At 44.8% G+C, this 20314-nt stretch overlaps 2 protein-coding genes across 4 annotated transcripts in view; one reads left to right on the plus strand and one right to left on the minus strand.

Moving 5' to 3' along the window:
- Nucleotides 1-20314, minus strand: part of XIRP1 (xin actin binding repeat containing 1) — a 282674-nt gene that overhangs the window by 169676 nt on the left and 92684 nt on the right. The gene's annotated exons all lie outside the window — the stretch shown is intronic.
- LOC307199170 (solute carrier family 22 member 13-like) lies at nucleotides 485-18951 on the plus strand. Of its 3 annotated transcripts, XM_079946894.1 has the most exons (10): nucleotides 491-1440; nucleotides 6019-6122; nucleotides 9352-9506; nucleotides 11365-11533; nucleotides 12582-12702; nucleotides 14144-14235; nucleotides 15175-15389; nucleotides 16308-16416; nucleotides 17408-17617; nucleotides 18711-18951. In XM_079946894.1, the coding sequence occupies exons 1-10, from the start codon at nucleotides 1069-1071 to the stop codon at nucleotides 18799-18801; spliced, it is 1638 nt and encodes a 545-aa protein (XP_079803020.1). In that variant the 5' UTR covers nucleotides 491-1068; the 3' UTR covers nucleotides 18802-18951. The 3 variants fall into 3 exon arrangements, with proteins under 3 accessions (XP_079803021.1, XP_079803022.1, XP_079803020.1); XM_079946895.1 differs by lacking the exon at nucleotides 16308-16416 and having other exon boundaries at nucleotides 485-1440; nucleotides 17412-17617; XM_079946896.1 differs by lacking the exon at nucleotides 18711-18951 and having other exon boundaries at nucleotides 485-1440; nucleotides 17412-17587.

Consider the following 20314-nt stretch of genomic DNA (forward strand, 5'->3'; position numbering starts at 1 on the left):
CCAACCAGAGAATATTGAGAAGTAAAGCAGCTAGCAAGCTTGATCTTTATTGATCTGTTGCAACAGGGTGCTCCCCTCACCCGCAGGAGAGAGGAGGAACCCAGAAAAAATGGCGTGCAAGGCCTTATAAAGACTTTTGAAATTGCCACCCTGTATATCAAGACCACCCCCAGAAACATCATACATACATCACAGAAGGGGTATAACCTAAGACTACCCCTCGGATACATCATACCTACATCACAGAAAAGGTGGTCTTAAAACAGAAATTTGAATGTTGTTTTTCTCCTGTCCTTGTTTACCTCCTGTCTGGCAGGTTACTTGATTGGATTGCCTGGCCAGTCTTTTGTAATGATAAATACTTAGTTCCTGGGCCAGGTCACAGGCTCACACCCTATTCAAACACAGACATACCCTTAAGACAGGATTTGTGAAAGAAAAGACAATGGGGAGGCTTTTCCATTTTCTTTTGACCTTGCAGAGAAAACATTTGGTCAGTTGGGGAATCAAAATGGTTCCAGGTCGGTCTTCCTGTGCTGATCTATGTATGTGCTTGGTTGGTACACTTATGAACATTTAACATATATCTAAGACCTCAAAATTCCTATCACACGTATGCTTACATACAAGAGAATATCCACACAACACACCAGCCTTCCTCAAGAGAAGTTCTGGACCACATTTGTAATCCCTCTGCCCAACTTTAATTCTTGGTTCTTGGTCCCCCCCCCCCCATCATTTTTCAATATTTCCTTAGTTGGCATTTCCAACATTAGAATAAATAACAGTGGCAACATGGGACAACCTTGTCTTGTCCCTTTTTCAATACAGCATTTTCCCATGATATTGCCATTTATTGTTGGCAGCCGGGTTAATGGGTTGCAGAGTAGTGTTGCAGAAATGTGAGGCGTGTCATGCTGTCAAAAGATCACAGTGGATACCCATCCTTGTTGCCAAATCCTATCTAAACATTTATTTTGGGTTTAAACATTAATTCCAGAGGCTAGGTGAAAAAGGTCTTTGGGGGAGATTGCAGTCGCAGAAGGGAAGGGTAGAAAGAATCTAGCAATGTCTGACACTGGGGAAATCATCAAAACTCTTGGAGACTTTGGGCGTTTCCAGTGGCGGTTGTTGGTGCTCGTGACTCTAGCCTCGCCAAGCCTCGCCTTCCATATGTTTTCCCAGTTATTCATGGTCCTGGAAGAGCCCCATCATTGCAACACAAGCTGGTTCAACGCCATCGGCTTGAACCTGACTGAAGAGGAACGGCTGAACTTGACCCTTCCCAAAAAGCCCGATGGGACATTTGAAGAATGTCTCATGTACACTCCAGTGGACTGGGATCTTGATGCCATCATGCAATATGGACTTAATTCTACTGAAAAGTGTCGGCGTGGGTGGGTTTATCCTTCAAACCAAAAGCCTTCCTTGCTCACACAGGTTTGGAAATTGTATTTTACCCTTTGAATCATTTGCTTGCTTTCCCCCCTAAGTTATTTATTAATTTATATACTGATTATGTGCCAAAATGGCTTCTAAGCAGTCTATATACCCCTGTGCCCTTCCCTTCGTGGATCCCAAGGCAATCTACATTTCTGTCCCGCTGCGATGGGGTCTCCCATCCAGGCACTTAGCAGGCCTGGATCTGCTTAGCTTCGACAAGGTGGTGGCCTCGTGGGTCTTCAGACCGTAGGGCAGGACTGCAGTCCAGCACTTTTATTCTGCACAGACAGCGCATTGCAATGTCTCTTCGCAAAAAATGCAAGGAAGCAGACATTACGAAGTGTACATTCCTGAAGGTGATTTTTTGAACCGTTAGAAGTGACGGCAACAGCGACTGATTTTGGTTATTTCTTTATATAAGATTGTCCCAGCACGTGTCATGCTTCAGAGAAGCCTATTTAAACATAAAGCAGTATATTAATGGCAGCGGCGCTTTATTGCTGGAGGGTTAACAGCCACACGTCCTGGTCGATAGTTTCCTTCGGTGTGTAAAACATCGCTCTTGTCCTACTCCTCTAGCTCCTTTTGGGAAGAGTCCCTAATTGTGTGTCCAGACACACCCCCTCGTAAAGAATAAGACACCAGGACACAGATACTATGTTAATGTTATTGGGCATATTTTGGCAACTTTATTGATTACAGACTGTGAGCGGTATTGGCTTAGGCATTGAATGAACCCGACTATATCTGACTCCTGCCCTATGTGCAGGGAGTCCAGTAAGGGTAAACCATTAGTAAGGGGAGCCCTGTCGATTTAGACCAACTCGAGCTCCCCCTGGTGTTCCTGTCGGGGTCGTGTCATGGCCCTAGTCCCGCCCCAGGCTTCGGACAAGATCCACGCCCCCGGATTCCTTTAACGGAATACCCTTAAGCTTGGAGGAGCAGGTGATGGCCACACCTCCGCTGCTCCCCCATCACGAGGTCAAATGATGCCTAACCGCAAAACCTTACAAAGTTGTGACGATTGCTACAAGGTAGGCGAAAACCAAATGGCCCCTTGCCAGTTTTGCCAAGTGGAAAAATTCCTACCAGGCCCCTCAATGGCGACCAACCGAGGTCCATAGCAAGGCCAACGCAGAAAACCTGTAAAATAGGGAGGGAGGAAGGGAGTTTGAAGATGCGAGCCAAGAGGAAGCCCTCCAGCTCACGCCCCAGCTTAAATGGTCCCGGCAACACCCCCCCCCCCAGCCACCGGATTGGTCGGCTGGACAATGACATGGCCGGGATCCCCCGGGCAATGCGGGACTTTGTCCCCCGCCCCCGGAGGAGAGTGGGTGGCCACGTGGTCCACCGCAACACCTCCCAACAGTGAAATGGAGTGGACTTCACAGCTTTTGAGACTTCCTTGCATGTCCACCTCTGGCCTTTTGATGCTAGCACTACCAAATTCCTGTTCCTAGGAATATAGGAAGAGCATTTTAGAATCAGGCTAAATAAAGTCTGTTCTTTTTTTAAAAAAATAATATTTATTAAAGTTTCAAAAATTACAGAAAGAAAAAGTAAAAATACCACCTTAAACAAAAACAAAACAACACATCACAATATAAAAAAAGAAAAAAACAGAAGTAAAACCCATTAAACTAAAAACAAAAACACAAAGAAAAATGCATCAAATCTCCTCATTACTAATCTTTCATTAGCTTATTTCCTTGACCTCCTCACACCTCCCTTTTTTGTATTCTAGGTCAATTATCCATTTCAGCAAATCCTTTCCCTCTTTTAAAATTTTTGTCCTGTAAATTGTCTTAATATAATGTAACTTTACTTTTCCTCCTTTCACCAATTAACAGTCAGTTATTCCCAAATCCTTTATATCATTCCTGCTAAAATCATATAATATTATTCCAACATCCTTCTAACAGATATTAATTTTACAATGTTTCTGTAAATAGTCTTTAAATTTCCTCCAATCTTCCTCCACCGACTCTTCTCCCTGGTCTCGGATTCTGCCAGTCATTTCCGCCAGTTCCATATAGTCCATCACCTTCATCTGCCATTCTTCCCGGGTGGGTAAATCTTGTGTCTTCCAATACTTTGCAATAAGTATTCTTGATGCTGTTGTAGCATACATAAAGAAAGTTCTGTCCTTCTTTGGCACCAATTGGCCGACCATGCCCAGGAGAAAGGCCTCTGGTTTCTTCAGAAAGGTATATTTAAATACCTTTTTCATTTCATTATAGATCATCTCCCAGAAGGTCTTAATCCTTGGGCACGTCCACCAAAGGTGAAAATAAAGTCTGTTCTTACAGTGGCTAACCACTGGAGGCAATCTATTGCCATCATGATTAGTAGTCATTGGTGGTCCTATTCTCCATTTGTTTGTCTAATCCCCTTTCCCACAGTTTAGCCATGCATGCATTGTGTATGGTCCCAGGTACCTCATTTTGAACACAGCAAAGTTTCAGGAGGTGCTGTCTGCTGCACTCCACACCCTCGCAATTCAGAGCCATTGTAGCACCCTGCTTGTGGTTTAACGCTTAGCTGGAATGAAATATTCAACGCAGCAATAGAGAAATTAAAATAATAATTTATTTGTCAGACAAATAAATATGAGGCACAGTGGTATATGGTTACCAAGCTCTGGCCTGCCTCCTGCCATTCTGGCCAGCACTTATATTTCTTTAATCCAGCCTCCTTGCTCCTCCTGTGGCTGCCTCTGTCCAATCAGCCTGGTTGAAATTCCTATTGGCTGTTTGCTAGAACCAATCACAAAAGATACACCCATTTCCTTCTGCCCTTTTATGGGAATCAAAAAGCTATATATTCTTCTATCTATAAATGACAAATAAGTAGTAATATATCTTACATGTGTCTCAACAAGGAACCTTAATTACCAGCTCACCTCGCCCTATTGCCCTCCAAAACAGATGGTTAATCTTAAATTTTTATCTTAAACAGATGTCAAGGATCATCATTGAAAGATCTCCTTCCTTTGGAGGTCTTTTAAACAAAGGCCTGACAACCAGTGCTCTAATGATGTTTCCTGCTTGGCAGGGGGGGCTGGGCTGGTGGCTGATGGCCCCTGTGATCTCTTCCAACTATATGAAATAAGAATCTAGCATAAGGATTTAACATTTCTTAGCTTTTAATTCCTTTGCATAATTACATTTAAGCCAATATATTTAATACATAACATAAATAACCTTTTAAAAGGAAAAGAAATCTTAAAAGGATCTCAGTTTAAGAAAGAAACAACTTTAGAAAAAGACTTCCCAAAATATTCTCTTCCTTTCTGCCAGCTAGATGCTTTTCCATTGCTCTTGACCTTTGAACCTTAGGAAAATACGGCTCAAGTTTAATGGGAGGCACATGGTTTTATTTTACTATTTACCCACTCTTAATTATGTTTATCTCTTCTTTTTTATCTTCTGTAATATGTAGGGTCAGTGTAACCTTGGCTGTCAGCCTGTAATTCCCTTTTTACGACTTTGAGAATTGTTTTCTGCTATAAATCAGGGGGCCCCCTTATCCAGGAGGAAAAAACATTGCCAAGGTTCTTAGGCAGCTGCTCTTCTGCCTGGCATGAAACATTTGAAAATCTTTAAGCTCATTTTAAAATACAGGCCCTGATCAAGCCTCAATAAAAATGCAGGCTTATGATTAGATGCCTCACCATTTCACTTCCACACCTGTAGCCATAGGTGCCGACTCCTGTTAAGCAACATCTTATGAACCGCCCTGAGATCTTTGGACAACAGGCAATATATAAATTTAATTAACAACAACAACTCCCAACCCCAGTGCCTGCCCCACGGATGATGCTGAATCACAATTTGGCAACCCTAGGTGTTTTTGCAAGCCAGGGAAAGTGTATTGCTTTGCATTCATTTGTTTGTCTTCCTGTCTATTTCCGGCTCCCTCCCACCAAATTATGAACTTTAAACTTAAACAGTAGCATCATTTTTCAGGCAAGTAAAAATGGTAAATGCAATGGCCATCATCAAAAAATATTTGTGTGTGCATATGTGTGTGCACGCGCGCGCACACACACAATTAAAATTAAAAGCAAATTGAATTTAAAAATCACCCAAAGTTACACCACAAAAGGAACTTAATTCACATTCAATTCACTTGGAAATTATAGGTGCAATTCAGAGATGTTTGATTTAATTCAGTGAATTAGTTAACCTGAATTAGTTCATTGCAAGATCTGAATGGACCTTGGTTGAACAGCCCTGGTCTCTACTGACTGCTCCCCTGGTTTTCCGGGTTTACTATCTGGAGATGTTAGGGATTGAATCTAGTTCTTTCTGCATACAAAGCAGGTGTTCTACCAATGAGTTCTGATCCTTCCAATTAAAAGTAGCAGGTCTGTATTCCTGGACAGGTGATGCCAGTTAGTGCAGGCAACAGAGGGTTAGGAGGACCTAGTATGCTAACGCCTTGGTTGAAAACAGTTTCCTATGCACAAGCCTTGGCTACTGAAAATATGTGCCCATTGTCAAGGTGCAAGTTTAATTCTTTCTCTCTCCTAATTCCCTTCAAGTAAAGTGGCTTTCCTTTTCTTTCCTTAAGTTTGACCTGGTATGTGACTGGGAAGATTTAAACGACATCTCACAATCTATTTACATGCTGGGCCTTCTCGCTGGAGCGCTGGTGTCTGGTCTGTTAAGTGACCGGTAAGAGAGAAAATATAAGGGGCAGTAGGCTGGGAAAGTGTTGCCGTTTAGAAATGTGGTCAGCCAGCAGGAGATTCCTGCCCGTCCCCAAAAATCAGCTTCAGAAGGATTTTACCCAGGACAGTAGCAGGGGAGGAATGGGTTAAATTCCCCACTGCTTACCTCCCTGCTTGTAATTATTAGATTCCCCAAGCTAATGCAATTTCCAATTTTTAGAAACCTGCACCTTAAATGCAAAATAAATAAATAAATAAATGCATTTTAACTTGGCATGTAGCTTGGTCCTTAGAGCGACGTGGTGTCTTAAAAATGGGTAAAAGTGATTGTGGCACTGCTGCCTGTGTCACCAGACTCATAAAGTCTACCGCAAGCACAAAACCAGAGACAGCAGAGAGGTGTGGCCATGAAACTCAGGAGGTTCATTGGGTTTATGACATTTATCTGCAAAGTTTAAAGCACGTGAGATAAACTATTCTCAGCAGTAGAAATTGTGATAACACGGCCATCATTGCAAGGCTAGGAAGGTTTAACACACATAGTGGGAGACACGTCCCTAGTCTCAGTTAAGACCTCAATGGACAGAGTCAAATTTTATCACGAATGGTTACATCTGCAGTTTGGGGTTTGGGGGTGTGTCTTCAACAGCAACAATGCAGCAAAACAACAACACCACAAACTGGCTTATAAGTATAAAACCAAATTTACTAGAATATTAACTAGAATAGAGATCGACTTGTAACCATTCAAGCATCAATCATACTAAGGTGCCATGTGCAAAACAAAGCCTGGAGATACTGTAAACATGGAGTGGATAAATGTACAACTGCATCTTAACAAGTTACATGTGCAATAAATGTTGTACAGACTGGATAAATGAACCGTTCAATGATTTGCCTTCTGTGATTGATCCATGCATACGGCTTTGTGTTTCCAACTCAAGACCTATTGAATAATAATAATAATAATAATAATAATAATAATAATAATAATTTATTATTTATACCCCGCCCATCTGGCTGGGCTTCCCCAGCCACTCTGGGCGGCTTCCAAAAGAATATTAAAATACTATGATACATCAAACATTAAAAGCTTCCCTAAACAGGGCTGCCTTGTGAGGTCTTCTAAAAGTCTGGTAGTTGTTGTTCTCTTTGACATCTGGTGGGAGGGCGTTCCACAGGGAGGGCACCACTACCGAGAAGGCCCTCTGCCTGGTTCCCTGTAACTTGGCTTCTCGCAGGTAGGGAACTGCAGGAAGACCCTTGGAGCTGGACCTCAGTTTCCAGGTAGAACGATGTCCTTCAGGTATACTGGACCGAGGCTGTTTAGGGCTTTAAAGGTCAGCACCAACACTTTGAATTGTGCTCGGAAACGTACTGGGAGCCAATGTAGTCTTTCAAGACCGGTGTTATATGGTCTCGGCGGCCGCTCCCAGTCACCAGTCTGGCTGCTGCGTTCTGGATTAGTTGTAGTTTCCGAGTCACCTTCAAAGGTAGCCCCACGTAGAGCGCATTGCAGTAGTCCAAGCGGGAGATAACCAGAGCATGCACCACTCTGGCGAGGCAGTCCACAGGCAGATAGGGTCTCAGCCTGCGTACCAGATGGAGCTGGTACACAGCTGCCCTGGACACGGATTTAACCTGTGCCTCCATGGACAGCTGTGAGTCCAAAATGACTCCCAGGCTGCGCACCTGGTCCTTCAGGGGCACAGTTACCCCATTCAGGACCAGGGAGTCCTCCACACCTGCCCACCTCCTGTCCCCCAGAAACAGTACTTCTGTCTTGTCAGGATTCAACCTCAATCTGTTAGCCGCCATCCATCCTCCAACCGCCTCCAGACACTCACACAGGACCATCACCGCCTTCACTGGTTCTGATTTGAAAGAGAGGTAGAGCTGGGTATCATCCGCATACTTACACTTATGAACATTTAACATATATCTAAGACCTCAAAATTCCTATCACACCAGTATACAAGGCAAACATCTGGAAATCACAAGCAGCACTTGGGGGAGGTTGGGAGTATGTAAGTTACACCAGCCTCCGCCAGTGTGGTGCCCTTCATATGCTTGGGCTCCCACCACCCCTAATTGCCGATCCTGCTGGCTGGGGCTAATGGGCTCCCAGAAGCATCTGTCCTTTCACCCTGTATAATAATAATAATAATAATAATAATAATAATAATAATAATATATTATTTATACCCTGCCCATCTGTCTGACTTTCTCCAGCCACTCTGGGCAGCTCCCAATCAAGTGCTAAAAACAATACAGCATTAAATATTAAAAAACTTCCCTAAACAGGGCTGCCTTCAGATGTCTTTTAAAGATAGGATAGCTACTTATTTCCTTCACAACTGAAGGGAGGGCGTTCCACGGGGTGGGCGCCACTACCGAGAAGGCCCTCTGTCTGGTTCCCTGTAACCTCACTTCTCACAATGAGGGAACCGCCAGAAGGCCCTCGGTGCTGGATCTCAGTGTCTGGGCTGAACGATGGGGGTGGAAACGCTCCTTCAGGTATACAGGACCGAGGCCGTTTAGGGCTTTAAAGGTCAGCACCAACACTTTGAATTGTGCTCGGAAACATACTGGGAGCCAGTGTAGGTCTTTCAAGGCCGGTGTTATATGGTCTTGGCGGCCACTCCCAGTCACCAGTCTAGCTGCCGCATTCTGGATTAATTGTAGATTCCGGATCACCTTCAAAGGTAGCCCCACGTAGAGCACATTGCAGTAGTCCAAGCAGGAGATAACTAGAGCATGCACCACTCTGGTGAGACATTCTGCAGGCAGGTAGGGTCTTCGCCTGCGTACCAGATGGAGCTGACAAACAGCTGCCCTGGACACAGAATTGACCTGCGCCTCCATGGACAGCTCTGAGTCCAAAATGACTCCCAGGCTGCGCACCTGGTCCTTCAGGAGCACAGTTACCCCATTCAGGACCAGGGAATCCTCCACACCCGCCCGCCTCCTGTCCCCCAAAAACAGTACTTCTGTCTTGTCAGGATTCAACCTCAAACTGTTAGCCGTCATCCATCCTCCAGTCGCCTCCAGGCACTCACATAGGACCTTCACTGGTTCTGATTTAAAAGAGAGGGAGAGCTACTAAAGATTACAGCTGGAGACCAATGTCCTTGGGATTTTTGTGAGTGCCTCCTGTTTTCTGCTACTGTCTTAGGAGAGGGAAAGTTCCCCCAAAGCAACGTCATGGCAAAATGCATTTCCTCCTCTCCCAGGTTTGGTCGGCGGCCAAGTCTTCTGTTGTCCATGCTCGTCGAAGGCGTGTTTGGGGTTGCTACGGCCTTTGCTCCCAATTTCTACCTCTACATTGCGTTCCGATTTCTTGTGGGTGCTTCTGTTTCCGGAGTCGTGATAAGCAGTTTAGCTTTAGGTAAGATGTACACAAACGGCTTTACAAAATAGAAAGGGAAGCCTAGTCTCTGGGTTCTTCTTTGGGCAAATGAGGCCCTCAATACCATTCTACCTGGCCCTCGGAAATCTCCCCATGCCACGGCACTTGCTGGCTGTTCTTTGTGCGGTGTGTGTTTATTTTTATCATGTTTATTATGAATATTCATTACTCGCCGCCTTGCGAGACATCCTCAGGGGAAGAAAAGGCTAAGGAGTAAACTGGAGTGCAGTCCCTAAGACAGCTGGGTGGCAACTTCTGCAGCCAAGCTGGTGCCAAATGTATGGCTCGCTTTCCTTTGGATCACATCAGCGAGGCCTTTTTTTTCACTCTCTGACTGCATTTTTTAAAAGATCAAGAGTGGTGTTTATGCTCCGAATAGCTTCACATTTCCGAGAGCACAGCATTCCGAGTCTTAAGTATGGTTTTTGAAGACAGATATACCAGACTCTCATACGAGCAGAAGCGATAGCTCAATGGTCAAGCCTTGTGCTTTGCATGTAGTAGATCCCAGGTTCAGTTCCTGACATCTTCAGACAAAAGGACCAAATAGCAGGTGAAGGGGAAGATCCTTCTCTACCTGAGGCCCCTGGGATCTGCTGCCTTTCGGAAGTCCAAAGCCCTCCAGATGGACCAATAATCTGATCTTGCATCAAGCAGCTTCATTTGTTCCATTTGTGATGTGCACTTGTTAGAATAAAAGACCTGGGTCCTGGGCCCTTGCAGGGTTGTTGGACTACAGCTCCCATCATTGGCTATTCTTGCTGGGGTTCATGGGAGTTGGAGTCCATCAACGTCTGGAGGGCACCATGTTGTTCACTCTTGACCTAGGGTCTTTGTAAGCCCTGGTGAACTTCCAATAGCTGAGGCTTCTTCGCACAGAGCTATGCGAAATAAACCCCCAACTGACAGCTGGCCAGCCCCAGCCACTTGTCAACCTTGTCCCATTGGGGAGATAAGAACCCGTCCAAGTTCAGTTGACCTAGGGCAGTGATGGCCAAACTTGGCCCTCCAGCTGTTTTGGGACTACAATTCCCATCATCCCTGACCACTGGTCCTGTTAGCTAGGGATGATGGGAGTTGTAGTCCCAAAACAGCTGGAGAGTCAAGTTTGGCCATCACTGACCTAGGGCAAGGTTTATTACCCACTATATGCTGCCCTGGGGACACGGGTGGCGCTGTGGGTTAAACCACAGAGCCTAGGACTTGCTGATCAGAAGGTTGGCGGTTTGAATCCCCGCGACAGGGTGAGCTCCCGTTGCTCAGTCCCTGCTCCTGCCAACCTGGCAGTTCGAAAGCACGTCAAAGTGCAAGTAGATAAATAGGTACCGCTCTGGCGGGAAGGTAAATGGCATTTCCGTGCACTGCTCTGGTTCGCCAGAAGTGGCTTAGTCATGCTGGCCACATGACCCGGAAGCTGTACGCCGGCTCCCTCGGCCAATAAAGCGAGATGAGCGCCACAACCCCAGAGTCGGTCATGACTGGACCTAATGGTCAGGGGTCCCTTTACCTTTACCTATATGCTGTCCTAGGAATACGTTTTTTAATGGCTTTCCATCTGGAACAATATTTTAGTAAATCACAGCTGAATGTGTGTGTGTGAACAATCACAGCTGAACATCCAAGACAAGCGCCCTACATAATAGCTGCAAATTCTCTTTGCACTACCAGCAGGAAAAATCAAGAGAGGGTTTTGTGGGACTGAATGCAAGCTGAAGCCAAAACTTTAAATTGTGAGACTGCCCTGTCAAAAGCTGTTTTTAAAAAAACAATTAAAGCTTTATTCATATGATTGGTTTTTTGTTATGCTTTGAAATCAATTTCTCCTAACCACCTGTAGCTACAGAATGGGTTGGAATTGTCTACCGTCCACATACGGTGATTATCAGCCATGCAGCCTTTTCCACGGGGCAGATGGTCCTGGCTGGCCTGGCTTATGCCTTTCGCGACTGGAGGACGCTGCAGCTTGCTGGATCTGCTCCAGTTTTTGCCCTCTTCTTCTACCTGTGGTGAGTACTGGATCAGAATGTGACAAGTCCCAGAGACAGGCCCCCAACCACCCGCCTATTTTTTATTTGAAGTGGTGTTTTGTTTTGTTTTTACCCTGCCTTCCGCAAGAGCCTCAAGGTGGCTTAGAATGAAAACAGGTGCATGTCAGAGGGTTGGACTAGATAACTCATGGTGTCTCTTCCAACTCTAACGTTCTATGAGTTGGACTTTCAGCAGCATATCTGTCTATCTATATCTATCTATCTATCTATCTATCTATCTATCTATCTATCATCTATCTATCTATCTATCTATCATCTATCTATCTATCTATCTATCTATCTATCATCATCATCTATCATCATCTATCATCTATCTATCTATCTATCTATCTATCTATCTATCTATCTATCTATACCAGCGTTTCCCAACCTTGGGCCTCCTGCTGTTTTTGGACTACAACTCCCATCATCCTTAGCTAGCAAGACCAGTGGTCAGGGATGATGGGAATTGTAGTCCGAAAACAGCTGGAAGCCCAAGGTTGGGAAACACTGATCTATACACATACATATACATTTTTATTGATTTTTTAACATAGTTCCAACAGTCATACAACATATCTTCTCATCTTATACAATATTTTAGACTTCCATCAACACCTGTGATGATTTTCCGTTCTTTATCACTTATTCTGCATTTTTTTATTTCTATATTGCATTTAATTGTCCTTAACTAATAATTCTCATAGTCTTTCTTGTAATATTTCAAATAATCCACTTTACAAAACCTCTTGCAAACCTACTAGGGTAATCTGTTCATCACAATTACTTTTCAAATAGTTCATATATTTACTCCAGTCCTCTAAGAATCTCTGATCCCGCAGGTTTCAAATCCTTCCTGTTAATTTATCTAATTCTGCATAGTCCGGACTTGCAGCAGTTTATCAAGGGTTCCAGCCTGCTATGCTGTCTGCCAGGTCACCGTACCATTCTGGGTTTTTTTGTTTTGTTTTTAGTAGGGATGTAATGGACTGCCCTGAATTTGCTTGCCTGTTGGAATATTTCTCAGGATCCTTCCTGAATCTGCTCGGTGGCTGGTGACCAAAGGAAAAACAGAAGAAGCCAAGAAGCTTCTCCAGAAGGCATCTTCTATCAACAAACGAGCCATCCCACTGAAGCTGTTAGATGAGGTAAGAGAAGCCGGGCGTTGTAGCCAGCTATTCTTTCCAAAAATATCATTTATTTCACCTAGTCTATATTGTTTTGTGCACCCCAATCTCAGAACGGTGAGAGATTTCAGGGGTGCCAGACATATCTTGGGCTAATTACTTGCACCCCTCCCCCCACAAAAATAGCTACTATAACTTCAATTTTCAAAAGCAGGTGTCTTGTAGAAAAAATGAAAAGCACAAAATTTAAAACTGATAAATGTATTTTAAATTGCTGAAGTCGCCTACTTGTAGCATCAAAAAATTGGATCCTTAGGCATGGCCTGGGGACTGGAGCTCTATGGCTCTAGGATGAAGTCAGAGAGGCAAAAGTAGCTCAGTAGTATTTGCCATACAGCCTAGACTGTCTTTTCATCTAATCCAGTGGTTGGGAACTTGTGGCAACATCTCCCATGTCCCTGACTGCTAGCCTTGCAGGCTGGGGCTAGCAGAGGACCGTAGAATCACCATTCCTATCTTACCGTGTACTTAAGCTCAAAAGAAAAGAAATGCAGTCATACCTTGGTTTTCAAACAGCTTAGTTCATGAACAACTTGGAACTCGAACGCCACAAACCCGGAAGTAAGTGTTCAGGTTAGCAAACTTTGCCTTGGAAGCCGAACGACTGGCGCAGCTTCCGCAACTTCCGATTGGCTGCAGGACACTCCTGCACCCAATCAGAAGCCACGCCTTGGTTTCCAAATGTTTCAGAAGTCGAACGGACTGCCGCAACACATTCTGTTTGAAAACCAAAGTACGATTGTGGATAACACTTTCCCCATGCTTTTCCAGCATCTGGATCCAGAGGAAAACAAGCAAAAGAATCTAGCCAAGCCATTCCGACTCCTTAGCAGCTTCCATTTAGCAACTCCTCATGTCTCCATTGCACAATCATGTTTACCCCTAACTCCCATGAAACCTTGTCCAGCTGAGAAGGTGAGCAGACAGGAACCATGGATGAGCTGGGCAGGAACTGTGCTTCTTTTCGCTCACCGCAAAGCCCAACAGAATACCTGCCAAGTGCCCCGGGAAAAATGGGACATCCAGGGTTTTTTGTGAGAGATTGCGGTGGCCATTTTCGGTGTCACGTGCTCTCACACTGTGTTCTCACCCCCAAAAGCACTTTTGGGGGGGGGCAAGGGCAAGGAACAGGTCACATGACTTGCCCGGGAGCGTGTCCCGGAAGACACGAGTCCTGGTTTTGTGTCTCCAGAAGTTGGGCAGTGTGCTACAGGGACACAGATATGGCCAACACTGTTTGGGTGGTCCATAACTATAGTTTGGTTTTGATGAAGAAACAAACAAACGAAAAAAGGTAAACTGAGATGGGCTTTCCAGAAAGCAAGAGATTACAAATGAAGTTAACTTGGTTTCCCCACTCCATCCTTTCTCTCTTTGTTTTCACTTTCATGTCTTGCAAAAGCTGAAACCTGAAAAGACCGTGTCTGCAGGCATTTGGGAACTGTTTAGAAACCCCCACATGGGGAAGGTGACTTTCATCCTATCAGCAGTCTGGTAAGCCTGTTATCTATGGTTACTTTATTTGCAGTAGTACATTTGCAGGCCAAAGGTGCAAAGTTCCTGGCCTCTGCTCTGTATGCAGAAGGTTCCCTTTTCAAACTCTGCTACCTCCAGGTGTGGCTGGCAAGGACGCTACCTGAAACCCCAGAGAGTCACAGCCATTGTGTGGACAATACTGAGTCAGATGGACCAGATATCCAACTTGGCGTATTTCCTAGATCTCAGAGAATGGGATCGGAAAGACTACCTACCCGAGATGGGCAAAAGGGCCAATGATTTGATTACGCAGAAAGCATCTTCATACATTTTGTCTCCTTTTATATTATCCTATTCATACAGCAACCCACACTGAAAGCTCGGCGTTTGGAATTTGCCCAAATTACATGCCCTTTTCCAAGTTGCATTTCCAAAACGATCTGCACTCCCATCCATGCGGGTTAGAAACCTTTTAAAGAAGTTAAAACGGGCTACTGTGAGGAATTGGGAAGTGCTGTGTGTCCTTCCAGTTTAAAACTCGCCTTACAGTGGTACCTCGCAAGACGAATGCCTCGTAAGACGAAAAACTCGCAAGACGAAGGAGTTTTTCGTTTTTTGAGTTGCTTCGCAAGACGAATTTCCCTATGGGCTTGCTTCCCAAGACGAAAACGTCTTGCAAGTTTGCTTCCTTTGTCTTGCAAGTTTGTTTCCTTTTTCTTAAAACCGTGCATTCAGGGGGTGCAGTTGCGACTTGACTTCGAGGAGCAACTCATAGCACACGGTGTGGTAGCCTTTTTTGAGGTTTTTGAAGACTTTGGTGATTTTTGAAGCTTTTCCAAAATCCGTGCTTCGCAAGACGAAAAAATCGCAAGACGAAAAAACTCGCAGAACGAATTAATTTCGTCTTGCGAGGTACCACTGTACTTTTAATCATGGATATGGTCTGTTCGTCTTTAGGTTTGTCAGCAGTTTGGTGTACTACGGGTTGAGCTTGAACGTGGGCGGTTTCGGTTTCGATATCTACCTGACGCAGGCTATCTTTGGAGCTGTTGAAATTCCAGGTCGTCTCTCCTGCATCTTCCTGGTGCAGTGGCTAGGGAGAAAAAAATGCCAATCCTCCGCCTTGCTCCTAGGGGGAGCTTGTTGCCTTCTCATCGCAGTCATCCCGAAAGGTGCATATCAACCCCTGAAGGGCTAGCATCCCCCAGGCTAACACTTGACAAATGGGCTCTGTTTTAAACCAATCTTCAAAAAAGTTTCGGATAAGTGAAGCCAGGCGATGCTCTGATTGGAATCTCAGCTTGCTCCAGCAAGCAGCCGACCAAGGCTGAGCATTCAATAGTGCTTCAGTTTCCTCTAAGCAGCAGTGCTGTCTTGGGTGAGTGACATCTCTACTCTTATAGGGGCTTATCATTCTTCTTCTTCTTCTTCTTCTTCTTCTTCTTCTTCTTCTTCTTCTTCTTCTTCGTATAATTTAATTCATGCGTATACCGTATTTTTCGCTCTATAAGACGCACCAGACCACAAGACGCACCTAGTTTTTGGAGGAGGAAAACAAGAAAAAAAATATTCTGAATCTCAGAAGCCAGAACAGCAAGAGGGATCGCTGCGCAGTGAATGCAGCGATCCCTCTTGCTGTTCTGGCTTCTGGGATAGCTGCACAGCCTGCATTCGCTCCATAAGACGCACACACATTTCCCCTTACTTTTTAGGAGGGAAAAAGTCAGTCTTATAGAGCAAAAAATACGGTACCTCTTAATGCCAAAATGAGCTGTTTACAAACTATAAAAACACAAAAAGTTAAAATATAAAGATCCCAGATTAAGATATGCAAAAAACCAATCCCATTTGAAACCACACACCAATTTAAGCAGGAGATTGAATTGGGAGATCAAGGCAATGCCTGTGGCAACAGATGCATCTTCTGAGGCTGGTGGCATGCCCATACAGATGTACCCATGGCCTCTTCCCCTGAACATGGGTTGTTGAAGCCCTGGGTCGCATGACAACACACACACACACACACACACACACACACACACTGCTTTTGTTTTTGGGTTTTCTTTGACATACAATCTTTCTTCCCCCAGATCTGCCTATACTAGTAACGCTGTTTGCCACCACGGGGAAGTTTATTATGTCTGGTTCCTTATCTATATCATATGTCTATTCTGCAGAGCTGTTCCCAACTATTGTCCGGTGAGGCTTGCTATGCACTTTAAAAAATATTGTGTCTCAAAAACGGGGTGTATTTATGCAGAGGGCCTGAAATACAGCTTTTTTAAAAAAATAAAGTTATATCAGATGTAAAGGTTGCATTTCCAGTTTTTAAATTGGATAATTCATGACCTTTTGCAGTGGGGAGTTGCCCATATGAGCAGCCATAGCCATAGCACCACCCTGTCTGCTCCTTTAAGTTAGCCAGCTGCTTTGTGTAATTCAAGCACTTGTAGACTGCAATGGGCTTTGATGACAAAATGGTGGAAAGAGAGGGGGGAACTGCTAGGTCTGGAGAACCAGCAAAATTTGAGAAACATCACACGCTGTCAGGGCTTTTTTTCAGCCAGAGCTCACCAGAGCTCAGCTCCAGCACCTCTCAGGTAGACATCATTGCCATTCTAAAAGAACAAGGAAGATGTTCATGATGAGCTCCGGCACCTCTTTTTCTAGAAAAATGGCACTGCATGTTGTGTTTATAAACCAACCATCCAATCAACAAACAATTGTAAGTTTAAACTTGTAGACTGGGTGAATGGAGAAGACTGACAGAAACAAGTGAAATCTCCACCCTCCACTCACTTTCCTACTTCTAAAGACGATTGCGAGTGCCCAACATCACAAGGAGCCAGGGGTAGAGCTGAACGCCCTCTGAACATTTAGGGGGCCTAAGAGTTTTAAGCCAATGCTTATTCCTGCTTCCAAGGGGAGCTGGCTGTTCATAGTGCTTATTGGCTGTGCTTTGCAGCAATCAAAAAAAGCCACTTGGCCTATATCCAGGTTTCAGGAATCTCTAGGGAGAGTGCCATTTGTGTGGGTTGCCTTTTTACTTCCATGTGCCCCCTCTGGCTCACATAGAAGCAGTGCCAGCTCCTGGGACCTACCATTTTGATTTCCTGCAGTGCCCCCAATGCAGCTCCCCTCCAGAGGATTGTGGGAAAGACTTGCCACCCGTGTCTTCCTTCCTTCTCAGGCAGACTGGAGTGGGGTGGTGCCAGATGGTAGCCAGATTGGCAGGCATCATCTCGCCTCTGATTGGTCTCTTGGACAAGTACCACCCCTCTATCCCCGTGGTGATATTTGGCAGTGCAGCCGTGGCTGGTGGACTCCTTGCCTGCTTGCTTCCGGAGACGTGCGGCAAGGAACTCCCGGATTGCATGGATGACATTGCACACTATCAGAGGCAAGTCTTGGGGTGGTTCTGAAGACTTGTGCATTTACTTATTCCCTTGCCTTTTTTTACATCCATGTGTTTGTGCTTGACCTGGTTGTGCTTCCTGGCTGTGTGGAGTCCACAAGGCAGCTGACCGCTTCCATTAAAACAATGCAGAGCTAAAGCAACAGTGTTGGGTGATTTAAAAACACTGTTTTGCGCCAAGCAATTGTTTACAGTCATTTATACATATGGTTAATTGAATAGGTTATCAGAAGAGAAGGTTGACTTTTGAGGTTTTTACTCTCACTTGGGAATCTCAGGGCTATGGATCACTTGATTACTCTGCCTCTCGGGTTGCTTCACACGTGCATTGATGTTGCTCAAGGTCCACAATATTGAGGGTTTGCTTGCATGTGCGGATGAGCTGTCACAGACCTAAAGCCACAAACAGATCTTGTGTCTCAGCCGATCATGCAGACACCTTTCCAGGCCAGACGTTCCACTCTTTTTGCCTTCTATTAACTTACATGAATGTGTGAACTGTGCCTTGATGAATGGCAGGTGATCTTCAATAACTGTGGCTGAATCGCACATGTTAGGCATCATCTGACATTGCAACCATCAGTGCTAATGTGGCGTCACCTGAATGGGCTGGGAAAGGCTGTGTCTGAAACCCCGGAAAACTGCTGCAAGTCAGAACAGACAATATTAACCTACATGGACCCAAAACCATGGTGAGAGCCAGTGTGGTGTAGTGGTTAAGAGCGGTAGTCTTGGAATCTGGTGAACCGGGTTCGCTTCCCCACTCCTCCACATGCAGCTGCTGGGTGACCTTGGGCCAGTCACACTTCTCTGAAGTCTCTCAGCCCCACTCACCTCACAGAGTGTTTGTTGTGGGGGAGGAAGGGAAAGGAGAATGTTAGCCGCTTTGAGACTCCTTAGGGTAGTGATAAAGCGGGATATCAAATCCAAACTCTTCTTCTTCATGACTCTGTGTGAGGCAACTTCTGTGAACCAATTCCTAGGTTTGCTCGATGCACCTGCCATTCAGAATAATTTGGAGCAGAAAACGTATGCATGAATTTAATCATCTCCTTTTAACCTTCTTTCCCCTCCATAGGCCCAGCAAAAGAATCAACGGTAGTTTGGAAAATGCGTGTTTAAAACCGAATGAAGACATTACTGAACGGATAACAATAACTCGCCTTTAACCCACCGTGTGGATTGCTCCAAGCTGCCAAGAAGAATGTGTGAATTTCCTCTCCTCCCACTCTGAGCCCAGCAGATAAAAATAATTGGTTTAAATATTTTGTTTTAAAAAATTGTTTTTAAATGAAAATAAAAATAAAAAATCAATTCTATTATGTGCTCCTTAAAATAACTTGGTTTGAAAGATCTGAATGTAATATGAGCAGATTAAAAGCATACACTCATGTTTAAAAGAACATTGATAATCTTAGGATAGATCTGGTTGTGCTTCTTACAGAATAGCTGCAGTGCAAATTTAGGGTGCAGTTCTATGCTCACACATAAAAAGGTAAAGGTAAAGGTACCCCTGCCCGTACGGGCCAGTCTTGACAGACTCTGGGGTTGTGCGCCCATCTCACTTAAGAGGCCAGGGGCCAGCGCTGTCCGGAGACACTTCCGGGTCACGTGGCCAGCATGACATCGCTGCTCTGGCGAGCCAGAGCCGCACACGGAAACGCCGTTTACCTTCCCGCTGGTAAGCGGTCCCTATTTATCTACTTGCACCTGGGGGTGCTTTCGAACTGCTAGGTTGGCAGGCGCTGGGACCGAGCAGCGGGAGCGCACCCCGCCGCAGGGATTCGAACCGCCGACCTTTTGATCGGCAAGTCCTAGGCGCTGAGGCTTTAACCCACAGCGCCACCTGCGTCCCATGCTCACACATACATGGGAGTAAATCCCTTTGGACTCAATGTAGGACTTCTAGAAAACATCAGAATCAGCACTGTATCAAGCCAGACCTGGAGATGCTGGGGACTGAACCTGACACCTTCTGCATACACAGAATCATAGAATTGTAGAGTGGGAAGGGTCCCATGGGTCATCTAGTCCAATCCCCTGCAATGCAGCAATCTCAGCTACAGCATTCATGACAGAAGGCTATCTAACCTCTCCTTAAAAACCATTGCACTCTCTCTTTTTCTTTTTTACAGCTGGTGGATTATTAGCTTTCAATTGTTTTATTGTTTCAAAATGCTGTACTTGTAGTGTTCTCTCCAACATGAGAATTTGCTGGGATGGAATGTTTTAGGGTTGTAAATACTCTTGTGAAATGAATCTGTGAAATAGTTGAGCTTATCAGGAGACCTCTGTAGCTTTGCAACTCTGTGGGAAGTGATCTGCTGGTCTCAGCTTTATTCTTGTACTTGAAAGTTCCAGTGTACCTGAGGAAAACAGAGGTTTGCACGCACGTGTTTGTTTTGTACAGTTTCCATAGCTAAATGTCTGAAAAAAACTTTAGCTATAATGGGGGGAGACAGGCAACTTTTTGAAACCTAAGAAACACAGGCCCTAACTTTTAACTGTTACATATTCAAGACACACCAATATAACATGTCTGTCCTGAGAAGTATTCAGGTACACTCCAGGCAAAAAAACGTTCCTCTATAACCAAACTTTTGGCTGATTAAACCATTGATGGCCTTCTAATGGTGTTTGTAGAAAGAGGGGGAGAATTTGTTTACTGTTGTTATGTATTTT

This window comes from Podarcis cretensis (genome assembly GCF_951804945.1).
Source record: "Podarcis cretensis genome assembly, chromosome: 12".
In the NCBI taxonomy this organism is placed as follows: domain Eukaryota; kingdom Metazoa; phylum Chordata; class Lepidosauria; order Squamata; family Lacertidae; genus Podarcis; species Podarcis cretensis.

What these genes read in the sequence shown, in the direction of transcription:
- LOC307199170 (XM_079946894.1), top strand. Translation starts at nt 1,069, where the DNA reads ATGTCTGACACTGGGGAAATCATCAAAACTCTTGGAGACTTTGGGCGT. An exon ending in AGCCTTCCTTGCTCACACAG is followed by an intron (nt 1,441 to 6,018) that starts GTTTGGAAATTG and finishes TCTTTCCTTAAG; the next exon opens with TTTGACCTGGTATGTGACTG. An exon ending in GCCCTCTTCTTCTACCTGTG is followed by an intron (nt 11,534 to 12,581) that starts GTGAGTACTGGA and finishes AATATTTCTCAG; the next exon opens with GATCCTTCCTGAATCTGCTC.